The sequence below is a fragment of the Xiphophorus couchianus genome, chromosome 8 (genome assembly GCF_001444195.1).
Source record: "Xiphophorus couchianus chromosome 8, X_couchianus-1.0, whole genome shotgun sequence".
NCBI classification, from domain to species: domain Eukaryota; kingdom Metazoa; phylum Chordata; class Actinopteri; order Cyprinodontiformes; family Poeciliidae; genus Xiphophorus; species Xiphophorus couchianus.
Window position 1 is genome coordinate 6,039,550 of NC_040235.1, and position 23,759 is coordinate 6,063,308.

Here is a 23,759-nt window from a genome sequence, read left to right on the forward strand (position 1 = left end):
CTACTAGCCAAATATCCAAATTTATGAAATTATGTCATACAAAACAATTCACAGGTTTTTATGTGGAACGTAACTCAAAGAAAGAAAAAGAAAGTCCTTTAGCCTCAAAAGTAATTTAGAGGTAAGTTTTGTCATTGTTCATTTGGAAGACCAATTTGTGACCAAAGGTTAAGTTTCTGAGATGTTTTATCAGTGTTTCTTCAAAATGTTTCTCAATAATACCGTCTATTTTCACAACAGGGATGTGAAGTACCTTCTTTTCTCCAAATATGTGATTTAGTTACTGTGTAGTTGCTATCAATACGCAGATGTCTATTAAAATGAAGGTATTAGCTGTTTTTTTCATATTAATTTTGAAGTAATGGTTTCTTCTTTATGGAGCGGCTTTTCAGTCCATATTGGATTTGGAAAATGGCAGTTTCTTACTAATCAACACATTTACAAAGTTTTTGCTTTTGTCCACAGAATCCATCTTCTTCCTGAACTCTCACTGACGTGTTTAAAGTTACATAAAATTGGTTGAATATATGTCATTTTATACAGTGTACATAAATATCTGGTTATTTCCACAGTAAGAGCAGAAAAATGAAAGATTTACCAAAATATAATTCAACTTGTTGGATAAATTGTTGTTTTACAGACAATTGAAGGATCTATTTTAGTCTCAGAGACAACTATAGTCTTTACAGAGCAGAAATCAGACAAACAGTCCAGTTTTAACTGACATCTCAGCTAAATTTGTGGAGGGAACAACCAGCAGCTGCTTAGCTGTCTGTAATTAGGAGCTCTGGAGAGGCAGAGCAGCAATTAGACGACAAACCGATTCTTAATCCTGAAGTTACGTCAATCTTTCAAAAACCAACCAGCTGCAACAACCGATCACTCAGATTAACGGACACTTAACAGGGAAGGAAAACTAAATAAAACCTGATTTAACGGAAGATGATTTAGTTATTTCCTGTTGGAGAAATTTAGTTACGGAAGGAAGAAAGAAAGAACAAGAGGAATGAAAGAAGGAGGGAAAGGAGTAGGAAAGGGTGAAATGGTGAAAGAAATGATGAATGGAGGGAAGAAAGGAATGAAAGAAACAATGAAAGTAATAAAGAAGGATGGAAGGTAAAAAAAGAAAAGAGGATGAAAGGAAGCAAGTAAAGAAGAAAGGAAGGAAAAAAGAATGAAGAAAGCAATGAAGAAATGGCATAAGGACGGATGAATGGAAAGGAGAGAAAGAAGTAAGAAAAGGAGAAGAAATGGTGAAAGGAAGGACAAAAAGAAGGAAGGAAGAAAGAAATGAAAGAATGGTGAACAGAGGCAAGGGCAGATGGAATCAGAAAAGTCAGAATTCTTATAATAAAATAATTTTTCTTATTTCTTGGTCCTGATCCTCCTCAGCATCACTACTTATGAATCAAGTTGAAGGCAGCAGGTTGCAGTTTGCTTTTCTGAAAACTAAATTAAAGCTGATATAAAAATCAAAAACACATATGGGTTTTAAAATAAGAGGAAGGAAACATATAAAACTACCTTAAACAAAAAGCTGTTCTTGGTTTGACGTTTTCAAATTTCAGGGAACAAATCAGAAGCCAAATAATAACTGTGCCAAAAGCACCAATAAGTAAAAACTTAAATACAGACCTTACCTTGTGGGAATAAATGAAGTTCAGATCCACATGGTGAGAATCTGTGGAGCTTTTTGATTGCTTTATAAGACGCTTTGCTACATCTCAGACGATTTAACAGCTACAGCTTTAATTTCAGTCACTTAAAGGAGAAGAATGATGGGAGGAGACGGGTTTTCCTGAGAAAGGCATCCTGGATTCCCTCCCACTGCGTTCGATGCCGCTCCTCTTCCTCTCCTCTTCCTCTCTCTCCGTATTTTCTGCCTAATTTCTAAACTGAGGCTGAAATGCAGCAAATTCTTACTTTCATTCATTCAATGTAGCAAAGGATGCATCTTCTGCTTAAACATATTCCTAACATCAACATGTGGAAAAGCTCACACATTTCTGCTTCACTTAATATCAATGGAGTAGAGCTGATCTGTTCACTGTTTTGTGGATCAACTAATTAATAATTGAATAGCAAAAGGTGCTTAATAGGAGATTTTTTTTTTAATTTAACAAGGTGAAACTAGAACTGTACAGAATTTATATATTTTCTGTACAATTCTGTGTGTTGTTCTTCAGTAAGTAATTGAGTACAAGATGTCAATAATTGATTCAAGTTCTCAACATAACGTGTTAAATCTTAAATGTTCCTGTAATATATAAAAGATAAAGAGACACTGTCTTATTGATGTCAATGCTATGACACGTAAATAACAAGGTCAGAAAAAAAGTTTTAATTGAGGAAAAAATAGCAAAGGAACGTAAAGTAGCTATGCTATGCTAGCTTGACTATGACAACCATAACACATAGATGTGATGTGGTATAAAGTACCAACACACATCATCGGTAGAGCAGGTGTTTAAATTACCAAATCAACCACAGCTGTGTTGGATTAGCTAATAGCAGCGGTATTTAGTTAATAGAGTTGTTCTGCTGCAGCAGCGCGGCTGCGGATGGCGAAATTTCCATATGTAAACAATAACATACAGGGCGTCCATACTGTAGCAACTGAAATCCGCAACCTCTGCTAAAAGTCAGTCTTTTTAAAAACGTAACCACTTAAGACTGATTGTAAGAATGGTATTTGAAAACTAGACAGAAACTTCAAACAATCCCATACATTTTAGCAAATGGTGAAACACCAAGAGAGGTTAAACTCAACCAGAGGGTCAAAGTGTTGCAAAGTTTATTCTTTGTGTATTGTGTTGGGAAAAGAAGTCATCGACTGAAAGAGAAGATGATGAAGTTTTTACCTCCCGAAGCTGAACTCTCACTTTGTTGATGGCTTTCAACCAACGAACTCTAGACGGGGAGAAAGGCAACGGCTGGCCTCCATCGTGGAATCTAAGATGGAGAGTTAATATCACAGATCCCTTCCACTTTCAGTAAAAGAGTAGAAACTCAAACCAGAGCATTACCTTGGGAGTTTTGGTGTTTCTTTTTCTGATGCGTCGCTCTTTAAACTCTGCAGTAATACATTGGACTGAATGTCTACATCCTTCTCGCTGCCAGTCGAGTGTCCGTTGGTGGGAGGCCCGGTGGGACGCGGCTGGCCGTTGGTGGACGGGTGTAAGCCGGTACTATGGTAGGAGTGGAAAGACTCTTCCAGTTCGGAGCCGCCAGTGCTCTCATGGCCGGTCTCACTTAGCTGCGAGCTAGTCTGGCTCAGGTTCCCCGACGACCCGAAACGATTACTTTCCACTGGACTACAGTTGCGAGAGAGGAGTGAGGGAAACAATCAGAAACTGAAGGGACATTTTTTCATACCTTATAGTTAAATCAGAGAAGTGGGGATTGTTAAATCACAGCAGTTGAGAGTACAGTGGACCCCAGATTTTTTGGAGACTTTTCAGTGGATTTAAAACCTAATCCCATGAGTCCACTGTAATAATCAAACCTCAAAACAACATAACTAACTTAAATAAATCTCACTTACCTGCTACAAGCCTTGCGCACATAAAGTGTCAATTTAACAACAATCTTTCTAAAGTATTAGCTGGGTTACTACACACACACCACATAAATCCTTAAATTAGATACCCAACCTTGCTGCTGCATGTTGGAAATGGTAAAAACTGCATAGAGATGGTGTATTACACACTGGTGTGAGGAAAACAAGGATGATTAATTGCGCAATTGCTTCTGCATATTTTCTTTCTGTTTCCTACATTAAGTAAAAACTTCCAGACAAAGAGCTGAACGTTTAAAATATGCAGACTTAATCTGTGTGTTTGATGTCACAGCTATTATATTTAAGAGTAGACATTATTTGTTGGGATAAAACACAGATTAATCATAATGGCAACACCAGAAGAACATATAGTTGGAACCAGATACACTGTATAAAAAGACTGACTGACATTAATCTAGATTTTTCATGTATTAGGTCACTTGGTTCTACCAAAAGTATTTTTTTCCTAAATACTAGAATAATTTGTCTTCCAAATTATCATGAACACCCCAACAAATGGGTTAGAAAGTTACTTGAGTGCAACATAGTTAATATTTTGGAGTGACCATTTCAAATTTGTGGTATCGGTTTCCCCAAAACATTATAGTCAAAGCTAAAAAAGTTGGATTTACTGAATGGCCAACCAGTTCAGTCAGAAAGAATGGGCCAAAATCCCCGCAAATTATAGTGAAAACCCAAGTCAAGCAGTTCAAAAAGTCATTTCTACCAAATAAACAAATACCAGTACTAACCCTACTAATGTTGAATACTAAATGTATTTAAACTTCTGTCTTTGAATAAAGTAATAAGAAAATCTCGGTTTTACCCCGACAATTAACAGCCAAAAGCAGATTTCACAATCATAACAGACCTAAATGTTTATGGTCAAAAAGTAAGGGAACATTTTTTTTATACCTTTTTATACAGTGTAAAACGGTTTCAACAATGGGTTTGATCAAATCAGAACTCCATAGTCAGACAAAAACATTGTAGCTCTTGACAAAACAACAAAATTTCCAAAGAAGAAATCGGTCTAAATAATTTCTCAGATGTCGTCCTTATTCTGGCGTAAATTTATTTGGAGTTCTGTTTTGAGAAAATGTAAAAAACTGCAGAGTCAGACACACCAACAAATTCACAACCACACTATGCAAGAGACAATGGACTGCAGAGCTGGACAGGGAATACATTTTTAAAAGCTGTCAATGCAGCATAAATGGTGAAGGGGGATACCATTGATTATGCTTTTACTGGCCTTTTTTCAATCAATAGATCCTTCTTGGATTGGTTGTCCAGCTGCACTCCTGCGGCAGAACCTGCAGAGGGGTCTGTTTCTACAAGCCTCTCCTTCTCCGTTAAGGTCTGGGATGCTGAAGGATCTACATCAGGAGCGGAGATGCAAATCTGGGGGTTTACTATGTCATGTGCAGAACCTACCAGTTCAGTTTTATGGGGGTCAGGTGTTGAAGTCTTTTGTGCACTATTTGTTTGACCGCTTGTTGGCTTGTTGACAGACTGGGGTTGAGATGTTGTAACCTGGGAAGCTGAAGACTTGGGTGGCTCTGCCTGCCATGGAAAACTAATTTTTGCCCCAAACAATGATGTTGGCTCTTGTTTCCCTGTGATGCTTTTTTCTTCTTGAAACAAGGCTCCAGAAAAGGATTTCAGTCCTGACAATAGACCACCGGTACCTTCTGTTTGAGGTGATGATGAAACAACTGATGGCATAGCAGGTGAAAATAACGACCCGAGGGATTTCCCTGCATCACTCTGTGCAGATATAAAACCCAAAAATGACTTAGTTTGAGGTTGTTCAGCACCACTGGAAGGTTGATCAGTTGGGGTAGCTTTACTAGCATCCAAATGAGGAGGAATTGACTTGACATTTTTATTAGTGTTGGGTTTTTCTTCAATGAACATTGGTTTCTCATGTATCACTTGTCTATCTGCAGTTGTCATTTCTTGCTCAGTCTTTTCTGGTTGACTAATAAGTTCTTTTGAAGTATCTTTTGACTCACTCACTCCAGAAACCATTGGACAAGATGCATCAGATGCCTGTCCATTACTGCTAGTGTTTGTTACTTCTGTTTGATGCATTTTCTGAGTTATACTCTCACACATAGGCAGAGTTACTTCTGGTGAGGTATTTTTATTTTCAGACTGTGAACCTGGTTTTGTAGTTGCTGTGGTAGATATAGCAAGAGTGGTAGAGGTACTAGCAATTGTTGCATCACTACTGGCAGTGGTGCCAGTACTGGTAGTAGTGGTAGTGGCAGCAATACTGACATTTTCTGCAGTAGTAGCATCTGTAGCAGTATGATCAGTTGCAGCAGCAGCAGTAGGAGTAGCCAACCTTGGCTTAGCTGGCACTGGTTCAGGGGACTTAGGCGGTTGTCTTAAACCACCAAACAGAGATCCTCCTATGCCTCCCAGTAATGATGCTCCAGCTTGTGGTCCTGCAGCCTGCCCAGTGGGGCCACTAAACATTCCTCCAAGCAGAGAACCGCCTGGCTGTGAAGTCGCTCCTGCTCCTGCACCTGCACCTGCACCTCCAAACATCCCACCCAGAAGTGATCCACCACTCGAGGCAGCTGATGGTTTGGCAGTGGATCCTCCTCCAAACATGTCACCTAATATTGACCCCCCAGTGACAGGTGATGTGGTCTGAGGACCAGATTGTGGAGTAGCTCCTTTAAATAAGCCTCCAAGTAAAGATCCACCTGTTTGGGGAGTCGTCGATTGCGTATTAGACCCTCCAAAAAATCCTCCCAACAGTGATGCCCCAGTCTGACCTGTAGGAGCTGGTCCAAAAGGCAAGTTCTTTTGCTGTTGGGTTGGTTGAGAGCCTTCGGTAGGAGCAGATGCAGGTTTAAACAGAGAAGACATAAAGCCAGAAACAGCATCTGCTGCTGAATCAATGGAAGATTTGTCTGGTTCTTGAGGTTTTTGCTGTGTCTCGGCTGCAGGACTTACTGTCAAAGGATCCACTTTTTCCTCTTCTACTTTAGGAGTTGCTAAATCTTGAGTTGCACTAATTTTGAGTTCAGATTGTGATTGAATGCAGGATTCTACTTCTTTAGACTGGCTATCTTCAGTTAAAGATGCTGACTGTTCAGTACTTGGGCAATTATCTGTGATACTGGCATCAGTTGTTGATGCATTGACCTCAGGACAAGGGCCTTTACCCACAGGTTGCTGCTGTGTTTCCTTCTGCTCAGTGCTTTGGGCAGCAGAATCAATTACACCTGTTTCAACAGCAGCAGGTGTTTTGTTGTCAGAACTGTTTTGATCTGTTTCTGAAGGTGCTGTAGCTTGAGCAGACCCACTAAATACTGAAAACACACCTTTACTAGAGGCATCATTAGCACCAACGCTTGGTAAAATACCACCTAGAAAAGATGTACCAGTTTGTGATGTAGCAGTTTGGGAAGACGATCCATCTAAAATTCCTCCTAGTAGAGAGCTTTTGTTTTGAGTTGTTGAACTTGTTTGAGGCACTGTGGGTGAGGGTGTGGTGCCTCCAAAAATCCCACCCAAAATAGATGTTTGAGATCCAGCAACCTGAGGACCGGATCCACCAAATAAGCCTCCAAGTAATGATGACCCTGTCTGTGATCCTGCAGTTTGAGGAATAGACCCGCCAGTCTTTGTAGGACCACCCTGAGACACAGGTGGAGATGCAGAACCTCCAAATAAACCACCAAGTAATGATCCTCCAGTCTGAGATGTAGTAGCTTGAGATGAGGTCCCTCCAAACATTGCCCCTAACAGTGAACCTCCAGGCTGGGAGGAAGGCTCAGGAGCAGAACCTCCAAACATAGAGAACAAACCTTTGCCCGGTGGCTCTTTGGAGCCTGAAGATGCTGGCAAAGATCCTGGAGGTGAAGGTCCTGTCTGGCTGCTGGCAGCCTCAGGACTTGGTGTAGAAAATAAAGAAAGGAACCCTTTGCCTGGACCTTCTGAGCTAAATCCTCCAGAAGGTGGAGGATGTGGGCCTGATCCAGTGAGCATCGAAAGCAAACCAGGAGCTGATGATTCTTTAGCAGTACCAGCATCCTGTGGTGCTGTTGCTGCACTGGTTTCCTGAGGCATTCCAGTAGGCTCTGATGTAGGTTTGACAGATGAAACTTCCATGTTTGCAATTGTAGCCTCTTCCTTATAGGACACTGTGGTACTCAAAGTAATGTCACCGGGCATGCTAGAATGCAATTTAGCTGGAACACTGGTAGCTCCAGTCTCTGAATGACCTATCTCTTGACAATGGCTACTGAAATCAGGTATTTGTGATAATTTTTGTTGCTGGGGTTCTTTGGAACCAATTGATGAGTTGGGAGTTTGTTGTTGTGGTGACATAGTTGCTGGTGTAGAGGGAATGTTTGGTGTTTGAGAATTTGTCGGGCCGCTAAACATGGAAAACAAATTTTTTCGTGGACTTTCAGTGGAGCCAGATAATCCACCTAGCAGACCTCCAAGAACAGAAGCAGCAGTCGGCTCTTGAGGTTGAGAGGGTACTTTTGGAGTAGACTGTACCTGAGGCTCCTTCCATTGCTGTGTTTGTGACTGAGGCGCTGCTTGGTGAGGCGGCATAGTCGGTGGCTGAGGTTGTTGAGAGCCGACATCACTGAACACTGAAAATAGTCCTTTCACTGTCCGTTCCGATGAACTTGATGACCCTTGTAAAAGTCCCCCAAGAAAAGATTCTGATTGAGGTTGAGGCTGTTGGGTGCTTGGCCCACCAAACATGGACATAAATCCTGTAGATGGAGGATCTTTTGGAGGAACAGTAGGTTTTTGTGAGGATTCAGCATTCGGCTTGGTATGGCTAGGGGGTGGAGGAGTTGTTGATCCTCCAAACATTGATAACAGACTTTTACCAAATGTTTCTTGTTGAGGAGGCTGTTGAGCTGCACTTGGTGGATGTGTTTGAGGTGTGGGTTCTGGTTTAGGAGCAGCCTGTTGAGGACTTGGCCCCGTAAACATTGAAAAAATACTTTTACTAAATGATTCTTCCTGTGGAGCACTTGCTTGTGCAGACGTCTGTGGTGTTGATCCAACCAGCATATCGCCAATGGACAATCCAAAAAGTCCACCAGATGGTCCAGATGGTTTATTTCCTGCCTCCTGTTTTGTTTGCCCTGCAACTTCAGACTTGCTAGTTTCAACACCTTTGGGTAAATTAGAAGAGAAAACCTCAGACATACTTCTACCTGGTATCTGACTCTGTGTCGGTCGAGCAGACTGGTCACCTGTTTGTTGTCTTACTTCACCTTTTGATTTAGATGTAGAGGAAAGTGAACCCTCTGTAACACTCTGTTTCATTTGCTGTTTTTGTGGTGGAGGTGGAGAGGGCTCAGGACTAAACAAGCTGCCAATTGAACCAAAGAGATTTGACACACCTGTGCTCTCTTTACTTCCAGCAGCACTGCCTGTTAAGGAAGTAGTGCTCCCAGTCTTGCTTTGAAGATTAGGAGATGGCTGAGAAGATGTCTGGATATCTGGTTTAATTTCATCCATGCCTACAGCAGACTTGAGAAAACCCATAAAGCCTTCCTGTGGTTGGTCGGGTGGCTTTTCACCTTTTATATCCACTGCCTTATCATTTGAAAGCCTAGGTTGTGCTGGTTTAATAATAGATTGTGTTGATGTAAAGGGTACAGTAACATGGGGCTTTGTTGGTGGGGATGCTTGCTGTGCCATCGTAGTCTGACGTGAAAGTCGTGGTTTATGTGAAGTTGTACTTGAGAGTGTTGAGGGCTGGGTGACTGGAGGAACTGAGGGAGCTGTTGGTAAAATTCTACCCTGCGAAGTTGTTTGTTGTTTATTGCTTTCTGAAGAGGCAACAGCAGCAGAAGAGTCTTCTTTGATAATCTTAGACTTAAGATTTTGGAGGCCTGATGACAGAATGTTCTTAGTTTGTTTCCCACCAGCTTGATCAGAGTACGTCTCCCCAGGTTTTTTCACCTCCACTTGGGATGGTTTGGTAACAAAAGATGATATCAGGGAAGAAATCTTTTTAACCTGCCGATTGGGGAATTCTTCAGCTTGAGACACCCGTTTTCTCCATTCATCTTCTGAAACATCATCTGCATGTTTCACTGTAACAGCAGTAGAAGAACGCCGCCGTTGGCTAGGTTGATAACATTTGTTAAGGATCTGATTATTTAAATTCTCAACAGGAGTAGAGTTTAGAGAAACAGAAACTTTCTGAGCAAGCAATTTCTTTACTTCATGATTGTTCCAATACAGGCTGGTGTGGTCTCTTTGATGACATGAAAGATCAATAACATCTTGGTAGTGATCTTGATAGCCATAAGACATTTGTCTTGGATCTACTCTTACTTTGTTTATTCTGTAAGATGCAAAATCCATGCCTTGCTGCCCTTGAGACATAAATGAATTTTCAAACATTTCGGTGAACTGCTGGAGATTTAAATTCATGATCTGGTTTCCTTTTCTGTATGCAGCAGATAAATCCAGGGGAGCATTGAGAAGTTGAGGATTGCCATGACTTTCACCAGGAAGCCAAAGAAGCTCATCCTCATTGTAAAGTGGAATTTTAAAACCACAGACCAGGACCATTTCATTGTCTAGCCAAGCACTGGGTAGAGTATCTAAACTCTGTCCATTGTCCCATGATTCACCTTCAGGTGTACACGCATACACATATTCACCTGCTGCATCTGTAAGTAAGGCGTAAATATACTCATGGTCTGTATAAACAAAGTACCCACAGTCACCATCTTCTGCTGGCCACCACATCCCTTGCTCCAGAAGGGACAGCCATTGCTGATACCATTCAGCGTCTTCGAGGTACAGCGAGTCTGCTGTATCAACATTTGCACCTGCTGAACAGTTTTTATTCGAGTTAAATTGACTATACTGACTTAAATAGTTTGTATGAGCATTTTGTGCATTTTCCCTTTCCATTGCTTGTTGCCAGTTTGCTGAGTAAGACAAGCTTGGTACGTTCTCCTCATAGTAGCCTTCATGATACAAGACTCCATTCAAGCTGTAAGAACTGCCATCGTTAAATGAATGCCATTTCCCTAATGTTGCATTACTGTGGTTAGTTGTTAAGTTCAGAGCAGCTTCTTTACTAGACGAACATGCAATATTTCCTAAGTCTTCATAACTATTCCATAACTTTCTTTGGGGGTATTCATTTCCTGGTCCTTCAAATGAATGTGATACCATTTGTTTGTCATTATGTGCAACATCTTGCCAAGGAATGTCATTCACCGGGTGATTAATATTTGAATAGCTACAGTGAAGTGTAGATGCAGGCAATGGCATGCCTTCACAGTTTAGTGTGTAATCTTCTCCTTGAAAGTTGTAGCTTAAAGACTCATTCTGAAACTGCTGCCAAAGAGCACTTTCACGGATCCACTGGTTTTCATCATATGATGGACTAATCCCATACTCAGAAAAATTACCTTGGTAAAGGTTCTGATTTGTCACCCCAAACAAAGAGGGAACACTTCCACCTTTAAAAGCCTCCAGGGTCATGACAGGAGAAGTAGTACAGCTCTCAAAATGGGAGTGAATATTTCCTGTGCTGCAAGCCATTGGGTTATTTGAAGGAAGAGAATGAGAGAAGTGTAGCTGAGATAGATTACCCATGCTAAATGAACAGTGTGCTGCCTGACTTTGAAGAGATCTCGCAAAAGCAGCTGAAGTTCGCAAGTCTAGACTCTCATTGTGAATGGCCACAGGTGTGCTAATTAAAGCATGCCTACTCTGTCCTGGAGTCAAACAAATTGGAGAAGATCTTTCCGCCCTTTCATTAGCAAAACCTGTGGTACTACTTTTTATCAAATCTGTAGATAATCCTGTCATCTTGGCACACTGTGTTGATTGCTCTGCATCCTGACTTCCCATCTTTGCTTGCTTGAAACAAGGGTTTTCAGTTGCATTTTTGCTAAACAACCCTGACAAAAAACTTTGCTGAGCAGCATCATGAATAATTTTACCTTTATCTACATGTTCTTGTAAGGGCTGCTGTTTCAAACTGGCAAGGGAATGAAGGGCCTGGTCTTGGTGTGGAGTTTTAGATACAACATCCCTTTCTTGTATTGATTTTTCTGCTGATTTCTGACAGGTCAGGTCTGTAGTTTCTGGTGTTTTTGTTAACTTGTTGAACAACCCAGAAAGCACTCCCGATTGACTTGCCATCTCTGTCTGTGTTGGGCAAGGCTGGCTACAAGGCACTTTGACTTGCTGATTTACTTGAATCTCCTGGGTGCTTTTGTGTGGCTGTTGCTGAGTCACGTTTTCTGATGAGGACTTAAATAGTCCAGAAAACAGTCCAGTTCCTTGAGCTGTTTGGGTTGTGCTACTTTGAGGCTGATTTTGGTTAGAAATTGGGAAATTGCTTTGTCTTGGCTGCTCGTAACTTGATTTACTAGAGGAAATCCCATGCTGTTGTGCTGATGGTTGACTTTGTTTATTTATGCTGTCAGCTGAAGAAAATTTGAAAAGACCAGATAAAAGACCACCTTGTTGTGAAGGTTGCTGAGGCGGAACAGTTTGTTGTCGAATGAAGCCTGGTTTAGAGGATTCTTGTACTTCTTTCTGGCTCATTGTTCTATTCCTCATAACTCCACTTAGTCCTTGAGTTTTCTGCACATTGCTGGCTTGTTGATGTTGATCACTGCCAGACTGAGGAACTGTTTGAGAATTTGAACTATTCTCAGTGGAGGTAAATTTTAGTAAGCCAGAAAGCAAGCCTCTCTGTTGAGGTTGAGGTTGTACATGCCGAGTTTCGCCTGATGTCTGCTGCTGTCCAGGGCTACTGCTGCGCATTTCCCTTTGCCTTTCAGCCTCAGGCGGCTGCTGTTGTACATTTTGTGGTATATTTTCTGTTGACGAAAACTTCAATAGTCCTGAGAGAAGGCCACCTTTTTGGGGAGTGGTGAAACTTTGTTGGGAGCTAGAGTGTGAGGGAATATTGCCTTTTGGTGATGGATTGCCAGACAAGTCACTACTAGAACCAAGATTAAGTAGTCCAGATAGTAGTCCTTGTTTGGGTTGACTAGCACCGATCTGAGAAATGTCTTCTGCTGAGCTGCCTCTTAAAGGTGTTGTGCTGAAATGCTGAGATCCAGGCTGATTAGGGTTTTGTGATATTCTTGTTGGCTTTTGATTTGAGGTATGTTGTCGTTCGGTTGGCACTCTGCTGCTCTGAGGATGGACATTAGTCTTCTGGTTTGGACCAGCAGGACTGAGGGAGGGGTTAAACACGCTAGAAAACCATCCTTTTTCTGTATTTTCTTGTTGGACGGTGGAAGTGGCATAAGATGAAGCTGTATCATGATATTCTTGTGGGTAATTCTGTGTTTTCATAGAGGCACCAGCGTCTTCAGTGGACGAAAATCTCAAAAATCCAGAGAGCACACCTCCTTCTGGTTTTGGACACTGCTGAGTAGGAACATTTTCTGAGGGGACAAAAGGCAATTTTGGTTTGCTACTTAGTGGCTGGTTTCCCACTGGTTTCTGTGGTTGTGGATTCTCGTTAGCTCGAAACACTGGATAAACCACCACAGGAGGAGCGTTTGGAGGTGGAACAGGAATGACTGGTGTAATCAATGAACTCAATGATTTCTTAAAAGGGCTAAAAAATCCTGTATTTGCAGTTTGGTTAATAGACTCCTGATTCTCTGGAGGATTACAATTTTGCTCATAAATATCTGGATATTGTTTCCAATGTAAATTCTTGTCATGATTTTGCACCGAATAGTTGTCATGAGCTGAACTCCCCAACCTCACTGATTTCATAGCACCAGCATCCGTCATTGACTGTTTACCTTGATGAACAGTTTTAGCAGCAAACTTTCCATCAGACTGGATCTTTGCTTGGGAATATTTAGACTCAAACTCTTGCTTGGATTCAGCAGAACTTTGAACTTCTCCTCCTGAAAAAAGCTTTAAAGGATTAAATTTTTCCATAACCGAGTTTCCTGGTGTAGTTTGCGGTTGAGTCTGGATCTTGGGTGAATGTTGTCTTACAGTTTGAGTAGTACTTCCTGTTTCCTGTGGGACTTGTGTTTTGTTCTGAGGCAGAGAACTGAAGGACTTGATGGGAGAAGTTTCTACCGGAGATACAACCGCTACAGGAGCCGTGCTGTTTGCCTTTGTGGGGATAAAGGATAGAAGCCTTGTTATACCAGACTGTGCAGGTTGTGGAGCTGGTGAAGGCTGTTTCATTCCTCCTCCAACTTTGTCAGTGATGGAGCAAAACAATGAACTCATTGCATTCTTCACACCTGAAATACCCTGATCAGAATCAGCTTCTCCTTTACAGTCCTTTGAAATACTCTGGTCTTCTCCAAATGAATCTGTCCGGTTGCTACCCAGAGACGATAGCCTCGACTTGCTTGATTTGGGAAGGGAACCATATTTGCTAATTTCCTCCTCTTTTTCAGCGAGATATTCAGAGACCGTTTCAACAAGACACTGAAGCTCATCCATCGGGTCAACATATTCGTCAATTGGCTCCTCTACAGGGGAAAGTATCACCTCAGAAACCCATCCTCCAGTTCTGCCACACTTCTTTTCACGCAGACCCTGGGGATACTCCATGTAGCCCTCATTGGGATGCCGCTCCTTGTGATGCTGCTTGTAAAAGTCTCCAGCCACAAAGTCATTAGTATGTTTATTGGCCGCTGGAGGGTATTGAGCATCTCCGCAGTCAGATTCAAAGTCAAACCGCGCTCTTGGTTGAGGATCGCACCCTTTTTTATATGCTACGTAGTTCTCCAAAGTGTTATCCAGGTCATTTTTCGCCCACATCCTTGTTTTGTAGAGAAGTCCGTCTTTGTACGGCCTGAGGCACGATGAAGTCATGAAGCGCTCCTCTTCCTCCTGCATCTCTGCTACCTGTCGCAGGAATGTCTCCCCTCTTTTCTCCGGAAACTTTGCAAGACGATCGGGAGACGTCTCTTCTCTGTACTTATGGAGAAGCCCTCCAGGGTCTGTTATTCTTTTCTTTCTTCTTCGGTCGATAGTGTCATAGCTTTCAGGGTAAGTTGCAGCCCGAAAACTGCTATGAGGTTGACTGACTGTTGCTCTCGTCGGCTCTGGGTAAGGTCTTCCCATTCGAAAGATTACGGTGTCTTCCTCGTCATCCAAGAAGTCGCTCAGCTGAGGCTTTGATCGTCCTTTGTATTTGTTTTCCCACTCTTCAAACCCCATGCCAGAATCTACAGGTATTATTCTAACTCTTCCCTTCTGGTTTAAAGATCTTAGTAAGTAAAGGATGAGAGCAGAAAGAAAGACAAAGGGGAAGCAAATTTTTAAAAAAAGAAAAATTGAAGACAAAAAACACAAAAGTTAGACTGTAAGATTAAAAGAAGACATTAAGACAGGAAAAACTGCATGCAAAGGTAGATAAATAAAACAAACAAAAACATCCTGGAGAGCCTGATATTTACGTATTCATACCTCTTTGTGCATTTTGCATGATTAATAGTTCTGTTTTTGTGTTGTAACAGATTGTGTGTCACCATAAGCCTGAACAAATTTTGATTTAGCCTGAACAAATGTCACAGTTAGCAGCTCTCTAAACCCTAAATCACCAACATACGGCATTTGGTTCAGAAGTTTATAATCCCTAAAGAGAGAAGCCTGATTCAGTCCCTGACCCACTCCCTCTGGGAGCCTCACAGAGAGGTTTTCTCTTTCGAAAGCTTTTGAAACTGCAGAGGAGTCGAAGCAACACAACAGATTCTTTGACAAAATGAAACAAAGACCTTGAATCCCATTTTTTATTCTCTTTCCTGCAGCAGAATTAGCAACTCGCTATCAGGACGCGCAGACAGATTTGTGATTTTCTCACTGGTGCAAATGAATCTAACGCACCAACATTTCTCTATGGTCTAAAAACTGCAGATTCAAAGTTTCCCTTGAAAATTGCTTGAGGTTTTAAAATAATTTTAATGTAAACAGATAATACCATTCAATAATCTTTCCAAATTTATAAAGGATGATGCAATTTCAGCTGGTGTAAAAGTGAAACCAATCGTAAGGGACCAAAGTTGCCTGTCGATAATTTAGAATATAATTGAAAAGTTTTATTTTATATGGATAAATTACATAAAAAGTGATGTATGTAAAAAATATATTTAAAGCTGATTATTATATATTTAATAAAAAGTCAAAATTCAGTTTCTCAAAAATAAAATATATTAATGACACCAATTTAAAACATTTTCACCTAGACAGTGAAAATGTCATTAGTAAGGCTGCTGTTTCAAATTATATTAACGAAAAGTAACTAACAATTATTTGTATAAAAAATTGGCAAAGTCTACAAATGTTTCATTTAAACACTTAAGCCTTTTAAACAACCGTAGAAATACATCAAAATATGCAGATAAATCAAAGAAATTAATTTTTAATTATGAAAATAGTTTAATACAATTTCTCGCCATTTGAGGCGTTTGAGGTAGAAGGTATTTACAGACAAATTTTTTTTAATCCTAAATCCAAAATATAAATATTTTTTTACAGCTTTGGATTAATATTCTGAATATGTTATTTACTCAGCAAATGGACTTTTTTTAAGTGTATACACTAGTTAATGATTAATTGTTTCAGCCCTACACCAGAAATACAAGGAAAACTAACTTACAAGTAACTTTACAGCAAGAAATAATAACTTATTTTAATCTTATAATTCCTTAATATTGAATAAAAACTTACTAGTTCCACTGGTTGATTATTTCATTTATGACATTTTTTAAATGTGACAAGAGAAATAATCTGCTATTGAAACTACAAAGTTTTTATCAATATTTAGGAATCATTGGTGTAAAACAAGCTTCTATATCTTGCTGAAAAGTTCCTTACCAGTTAATTTTGCCTTATTTAAAGTGTACCAAGATATTTGCAGTAGAAACTAGACAAAAAATACTTTGCGTTTTTGCAGTGTTCAGTGTGTGAATGAGTGTTTATGCTCGGCTCTACCTGCTTCCTCTCTGGTCCCGGTAGTCCAGGTCCAAGCTGTGGACCGAGTCGGTGCAGCAGTCTGGGTGCTGCTGGGCGCCGCGGGGCCCCATGGGGAACTGGTGCACGGACGAGTTGGGCTGGGCCGTGGTGTGGTACTGAGGCGGCAAACTGTTGCTGGTCTCGCTGCGGTAGTCGCTGTCCCGGTCGTCTACGGCGCTGTCCTGGTCGTCCAAAGCTGCAGCAGGAAGATCAGATCAATAAAATTAATTTAAAGACGACCTATTACCTTTAAATGTTTAAATTATTCTATTTACTTGAACAAGTTAGGAAAGGTCTATCAGGCAATGCAAAAGATGCTCATTACATTTCTTTTTACACAAAATCCTTCTTAGATAATGAGATTTTAGTCTGCTCATTTCAGAATGAGCAGTTTTTTGGGTTCTGTCACTTTAAATCCAGATAAACTGCTGCTGGCCACGCCCCCAACTCAACGTTTATGTGAAAATTTGCTGCTAAAAGACACAATTATGCAAGTAAAAGGGGAAAATCCTGCATAAACAACAGGAGAGCAAAAATCTTACCAAGTATTTTTGTTCACTTTTTAGTGAAAATGTATTAGTTCACTTGAAGTAATACAAAAATAACTTACAAGTAACTTTTCAACAAGATCTAGGAGCTTGTTTTAAGTCAATAATTCCTTAATATTTAAAGAAAAATACTTTTTACACTGGCAGATTATTTCACTTATTGTAAGACATTTTCCGCATGTGTGAAGTGAAACAATCTACCAGTGGAACTGGCACTTTTTAGATTTTTCTGCTATACTTATGAATTATTTATTTTAAAAAAGTTCCTTTGTTTTGCCGAAAAGTTACTTGGAAATTAACTTTATTTTATTTCAAATTAACTAAGATATTCACATTAGAAACTGGACAAACATATGATAAAAATAAGATTTTGTGCTTGGGTTGCTAGGTGAGAAACAGAATTCAATCGGGGTTGCTAGGTAACGGCTGGGCTTTGCTGGGGTTGCTAGGTGAGGAATTTTGCAGTATTTGCGCTCATGTAAAACGGTAAATGTGACTTTTTGTTACTCGCCACATAAATCACAGATGATAACTTTACATGAACCCAGGCGGAGGCAGTAAAACAGAAGAAGAAACACTGCCACCCGCTGGTGGGAGTTAGCATCACTTAAACATGATGTTTTTGATTATTTTTGCAGAAAATTTGGAATAAATCCATAATTATGAATTAGTGCAAAAAATGGAGGGGATCTGTTTATTTAACTTCAATTTCTGCAAAAAAATGGACAGACACATTTTATCTATCAATATTATTATTGATAGATAAATAGAGTAAATATAACAGTAAATTTAATCCAATCCAAACCAAAAACAGGATTTAGGAGCAACATTGCATAATAAATGAGCAGCTGGATTGTAATGAGGCTGTGAATGGTTACTAGGGAGCAACCTAGTGTGATGTGTGAGTGATTCAATCTGTGTAAACAGAGAGAAACCACAATTAGACATCGCCCCCTTTTTAATTAGAGGCAGTAAATTTATTACAGATCCATCCCGCTGTCCTCAGATGGCTGCAAGGAGGCCATAATCTGAAAGCAGAAATTTTCCTGACACGAACACAAGAATCCCTCAGATTTTAAACATTTTAATCAATCTTTAAGTGTAACTAATCCCCAATTCAAATTTATTTCACTTATAAACTGTTTAGATTGGCCCTTAATGGTGTTTTTTATGTTTCTGTGCTAATTTCTTTAAACATTTTGACATTTTTGTGTAAATTTGTTTATTTCTGCAAAATTCTGGGCTTAAAAAACATCTAAATTCTGCCCTCTTTGGGCGAAGAAGTGGTACTGCAGTTGAAATTTCCTATTGCGTACAATGGAGTACGTCTCTTGGCCCTTTTGGATCGATGAATCTCTTATCATTTCCTCACCATTGTCTAAACCAGTGGTTCTCAAATGGGGGTACGCGTACCCCTGGGGGTACGTGGAAGTACTGCAGGGGGTACGTGAAGCTTTTCAAAATATCTTTAAAAAAATCAGTAGGCTCCTCATAATAAGTCTTGGGAAAAATTATTTTGTTAAAAGTTCGATAAAATATAAATGTGTGTTCATGCACTGAATTTTATATTCAGTATTTAGTTTCAATATCCTTTAAAATAAAACGGACCCCCCCACCAAGTTAGTTTGACCCATGGACCCAGGGCACTCGTCAATGACCTGTCGTTATCATGATTACACTGTAACTATGGAGACGTGGCTAAAGCGTAGCAGCAATGCTGCTGAAAGTACAGATAAAGTGAAAAAGAAGGCACTGTACCTCTTTCTTATTCCAAAAATGTTTCGCCCGTGTCAGGGGGTACTTGACTAAAAATATATTTTTAAGGGGGTACATCACTGAAAAAAGTTTGAGAACCACTGGTCTAAACCTTCTTATAATAAAACCGATTTTACACAATAATCCAGCAGCAAGAGTTTGGGGACAAATGAAAGGGCTAATGGGCATCAAGAAAAACAGCAGGAAAACATTTATTAGAAACATGAATAAAATGAATGGAAAAGTTATAGATTACATTTAATTCAGGAATATTATGATATGCACAAAGGGGTTGAGGATTGGCCAGGGGAAGAGATCCATTAAGTTACGTTACATACTCAGTGGGTCAGCCCATCCGAAATAGTTGCCTGGTGAAAGTGCAAACGTTACAAATGAGAGTTCAGACCAAACGGAAGCAGCAAGAAAAAAAAAGTTCTCTATATTAACCTGAACAGCTGTGAAAAAAAGGTTTGGTTGGTTCTGATAAAAAGACACAGCAAGCAGCAGAAGAAAGCTCAAAATAAATTATCTGATGCCCTCTAGTGGCTGAACGGAGAAGAGAGGGAACTCACAGCACTGGGAGGGTGCACACTGCAGCGGAGCCCTCTGGTCCTCATCTGGAAGAGGAAACTACAAGGAAAACAGAGAATCAAACATCAGTTAGGGATGTAAAAACTTTTTTTTCCTTATTTAAAAATGTCAGAAGTTTCCAGAAGTTAAAGACGCATCTTAATAACTTTAATATTAAAAGAATATTAATAGAAAGTAAAGAGGAAGGAAAAAGTATTCTTGCCACTTATTGTGGCTGGATTTAATGTACTGGAAGCCATCACAGACAGATGCAACCAAAATGTTTTTAAATGTCATTGCAGATATCCAAGTGTATTCACAGAAAGTTGAGTGGAAGGAAAAAGTGTTGTAATCACTGATTTTGGTTGAATTTAATGGTTCAAAGCCATTACACTCAGATGCAACCAAACTTAAATGTCATTACTTGTATCCGAATAATTTAATGGAAAGTTGACTGGAAGGAAAAAGTGTTGTAATCATTGACTGTGTTGTAATTATTGCTTCAAATGTCATTACACACAGACCCAACCAGAACATGGGCTACAACTGTCATTTCTTGTAACAAAACACGTTAAAGTAAAGTTTAGTGGAAAGAAAAAATGTTGTAGTTGTGCACTTTTATCTATATTAAGTAATAATTGATTTAAAGCAAACTCCTACATCTCACTAAAAGGTTATTTTTAAGATAGTTTTGTCATACTAGGATATTTGCACTATACACTAGACATAAAATACTTGATAAGATTTGTTTTTTGCAGTGCATGTTACTTAAATCCAAGAACATGAATGAAAAGTTGAGTGGAAGGAGAAAATGTTTGCAGCAAGAACCATTTAAACTGTTTTTGTTGTATTTTCTCATTGTAAACAGAAACAGATGTTGGTCTGTATATTTTGCACACAAAAAAAAAACAAATTTGCAGAAGGTGATGAAGAAAGATTGACTGTATTCATGGATTCAGTCGGTAACTAAAAAACAAATTCATCTGAATTTGTTTTTCAGAATTTATCTGAATTTTACCTCATCATGGATTCCCATGTTGATTCGCTCCAGCTTCCCCGTCCAATACTGTGCTTCATCCTCTGGGATATCTGGAGGTAAATAATTCAGAAAACACAACATTATTTATTTACAGTGTCTGTGAAATAAACTGGAACAAAATGTGAGCGACAGGAAGTGGAGCGTCGCATTAGAAGCTGCGCGGCTGCAGCTGCACATTAAAGGGCACAAAGCCTTCAAAGAGACGCCGACCTGCAGCTGTAATGGACGCCAAGCGCCGCTGAGCCACAGCGCCGCAGCGCCGCAGCTTTGATCTGATCAGAACGACGATGAAAAATGCGACGCTGCTCACAAAAAGATTAACAATGTGACAGATTTTCTGCAATCCATGTCAACATGTTGTTCCTGCTTTAGAAACCAACATTTTTCTCCCAGCTCAAGATTTGAATGGAGACATTTCCAAAAATGTTAATATTCTTGTGTGATACAGATATTTTTTTTTTATACTGGATTTAAGTTTGGACTTTAACTAGGCCGTTAACACATAAACGTTCTTTCATCTACACTGGAGGTTTGCATATTTTGTCATGTAGCAGAAAAAATGTAAATTCAAAGCAACTCAAGAAGAAAAAATAAATTTAAGCTAAAAATACTTCAAAATATTAGCAAAAAACTATTGACAAAATATTAGAACAATTAACATTTCTAGCAAAAATTTGAATAAAATATTATTAAACAATTTTTTAAACAAAATATTAGCAATAAACTTTTTTTAAAGAAAAACTACCAAATTTTTTATATGACATTTTAGCAGTAAACTATCAAGACAATTTTAGCTAAATTTTTTACAAAACTTTAGCAAACTATTTTTAGTAAAATATTAGCAATAGACAATTGCAATATTATCACTAAATATTAAACAATAGCCATGAACTTAACATATTTTAATAAAATATTAGCAATAAATTATTTATACAATATTAGCAATAATATATTAATAGATTTTTATCAAAAATCTTAATAAAATATTAGCAATAAACTACCAATAAACTATGCAGTATTTCATAAAAAATAAAATGTGACTTTACTAAAAAGACAGATTCACTATTGAAAACTTTCAAAACTTAAATCTTCAAAAACAAAGAATTTGGTTAATCAATTAAATCAATTAATCTTCCAGCCGTTTTGTTTGACAGCAGCAGTTTGATAAGACACTGTAAAACCAGAGGAATTTAAATTAGTATATCTTTATGAGGCAGAGACTCACCGAACGGCAGCTCGAAGCGCGTGTCCAGCAGAACTCGGTGAGGCGTCGGGTTCTTGGTGCCATAAATCTCATCAGCCTTCATCAGAACCTCTGCATCCAGGAAGATCCACTCGCCCGAACCTTCCTGTGATTCGAAACGGTACAACATTTCACCCAAACCGTAGTGATGTCATCAGCCACTGCTAATAGGCACTAGCTATAGCACCTATTAGCCGCGATAGCTAACAGCTGCTAGCTATCGTGGCTAATAGGCGCTGTCCTTTCCATTAATATACATCTGTGTTGCTCAAATTGCCTGTCTGACTCGTTTCTGTGGTTTTTAGTAAATTGTTGACAGGAATCTCGGGGAATCGGCGCTTCTGGGTGTGATCTGTTGCTAGGTAAGTTTGAGCTCTGACCTCCTCAGACTGGCGGATGTTTTTCAGGGGGATCCAGGCCGTTCCCACCATGGTGTCCCAGATGAGGCCTTTGTCCCACACCTCCACAATGAGCCCCAGGTCCAGCCGGTTGATCTCACTGAAAGGCAGGAACAGCATTTTTACTGGGAAATGTTGATGTTTTCCTAACGCACTGGGTGGAAAATGTCACAGATAAAAGAACGGGAAGCTTTGTTGCTTGGAAAAACCCTTAATAGAGATGAAATCTCGACATAATTACCATCAGGCTGGAACAAAAGATGCTTTTTGTTGTGTTTTAGCTGCTATAATCCACCCCTGCCTCATTTCATTCAACAGGCCTCTCAAAGGGCTTAATGGCAGCATAAAAAAGAGGCCTCCATTTTGAAAGGAGCTGCATGACTGGGACATTTGCATGTGGAGGTTTAGAACCATCGAGAGCCAACAAAAGGAAGATGAGAAAAATTAATCAAAGGCAGCAGATAATTGGGACGGAGCAGCCAGGTGCAGAGATAAAGGCTGAGAAGAATAAACATCAGATCCCATCATCAAACTGGGACTAACTGGGAGACTTTAACTGTCTGGGGTGGCAACAACGTCAATAATTCACATTTTTATCATTTAATACAAGAAAAACCCCACTTTAATCCAAAACAGCATTTCAGGAAGCGACTGAAAATGTCGTTTTATTAAATTGCTGCTTTAAAAAAAAACAGACAAGCATTTTGAAGAAATTACCAAACTCAAAATAATACATTTCAAACCATTCAATAAATTAAAATATTCTTTCTGATAAGCCTCTTTGTCAAAGTTCCTCTTGAAAACAGCATTTAAGCTGGCATTAAGAATAATTTTCATTATACCCAAATCTCTGTATTATAAAATGTTTTTTAAAGGTCTGATGTAATTTTCTAATTTTAAATGTCAAGTTCTCATTAACTGCAAGTGGAAAATCAACATAATTAACAGAAATAAAGGTTGGAAAACAGCAGTCTGTGATTAATTAATATATATAATGTGTTTCATTAAAATAAACTTTTCAATATTATTCTTGGACAGCTTGAAAAAAGGATGAACAAATTGTTTTTCTCCATTTTATTTAACATTATAATCTCAAACTTCAGTGACTTTTTATAACAAATAAGGACAATATCAGTTTTAACAGCACAAAAATAATCAGGCAACATAATAAAATTTTAAAAATTGCTTTAAAAATGTTTATTTTGTTTTTCAGTGAATGTATTTTGAAGGGACACTGCTAACTAAAAAGCTAGCTGTGCTAACACTAAAATGCTAATCATAAACATTAGATATGCTGACGCAAACGTGCTACATCAGCACTGTACTTACCGGAAGCTAATGCTAAAGCGCTAACTTCAATTGAAATTAAATCTTCCATTCAAATATAAAACACCAAAGCAAATTAGCGCTTTATAAATTATCTGGAAAGATTAATTTAAGGGAAGCCAAGTGTTAAACGTGCTAAATGATTTCAAAGTTAGCAAAAATGCTAACATGTTAAATGAAACATTAGCTCTATTATTCTAAGTTGTTAGTGAGAAATGTTCTCCTAAAATAGCAAAAATGACAACAAAGTGACATAATTAATTGTTCCTCAGCATATCAATTATGAGACGGCGGCGGCCATTTTTACTGTCATAAACAATGAGCTGCTGTGTGATGC

The 23,759-nt window shown here is 39.1% G+C and overlaps 2 protein-coding genes across 2 annotated transcripts in view; both read right to left on the bottom strand.

The window, feature by feature from the left end:
• Positions 1-23,759, bottom strand: part of LOC114149750 (protein NLRC5-like) — a 1,536,511-nt gene that overhangs the window by 561,281 nt on the left and 951,471 nt on the right. The window lies entirely within an intron of this gene.
• Positions 1-23,759, bottom strand: part of LOC114149354 (protein unc-13 homolog B-like) — a 61,931-nt gene that overhangs the window by 23,463 nt on the left and 14,709 nt on the right. Inside the window, exons 4-10 of the mRNA XM_028025154.1 lie at positions 22,079-22,196; positions 21,681-21,804; positions 20,435-20,505; positions 19,419-19,476; positions 16,523-16,739; positions 3,027-3,314; positions 2,862-2,952 (exon numbers count right to left, since the gene is read on the bottom strand). Of these exons, the coding sequence (XP_027880955.1) occupies positions 2,862-2,952; positions 3,027-3,314; positions 16,523-16,739; positions 19,419-19,476; positions 20,435-20,505; positions 21,681-21,804; positions 22,079-22,196 (967 nt within the window). The remainder of the gene's footprint in view (positions 1-2,861; positions 2,953-3,026; positions 3,315-16,522; positions 16,740-19,418; positions 19,477-20,434; positions 20,506-21,680; positions 21,805-22,078; positions 22,197-23,759) is intronic.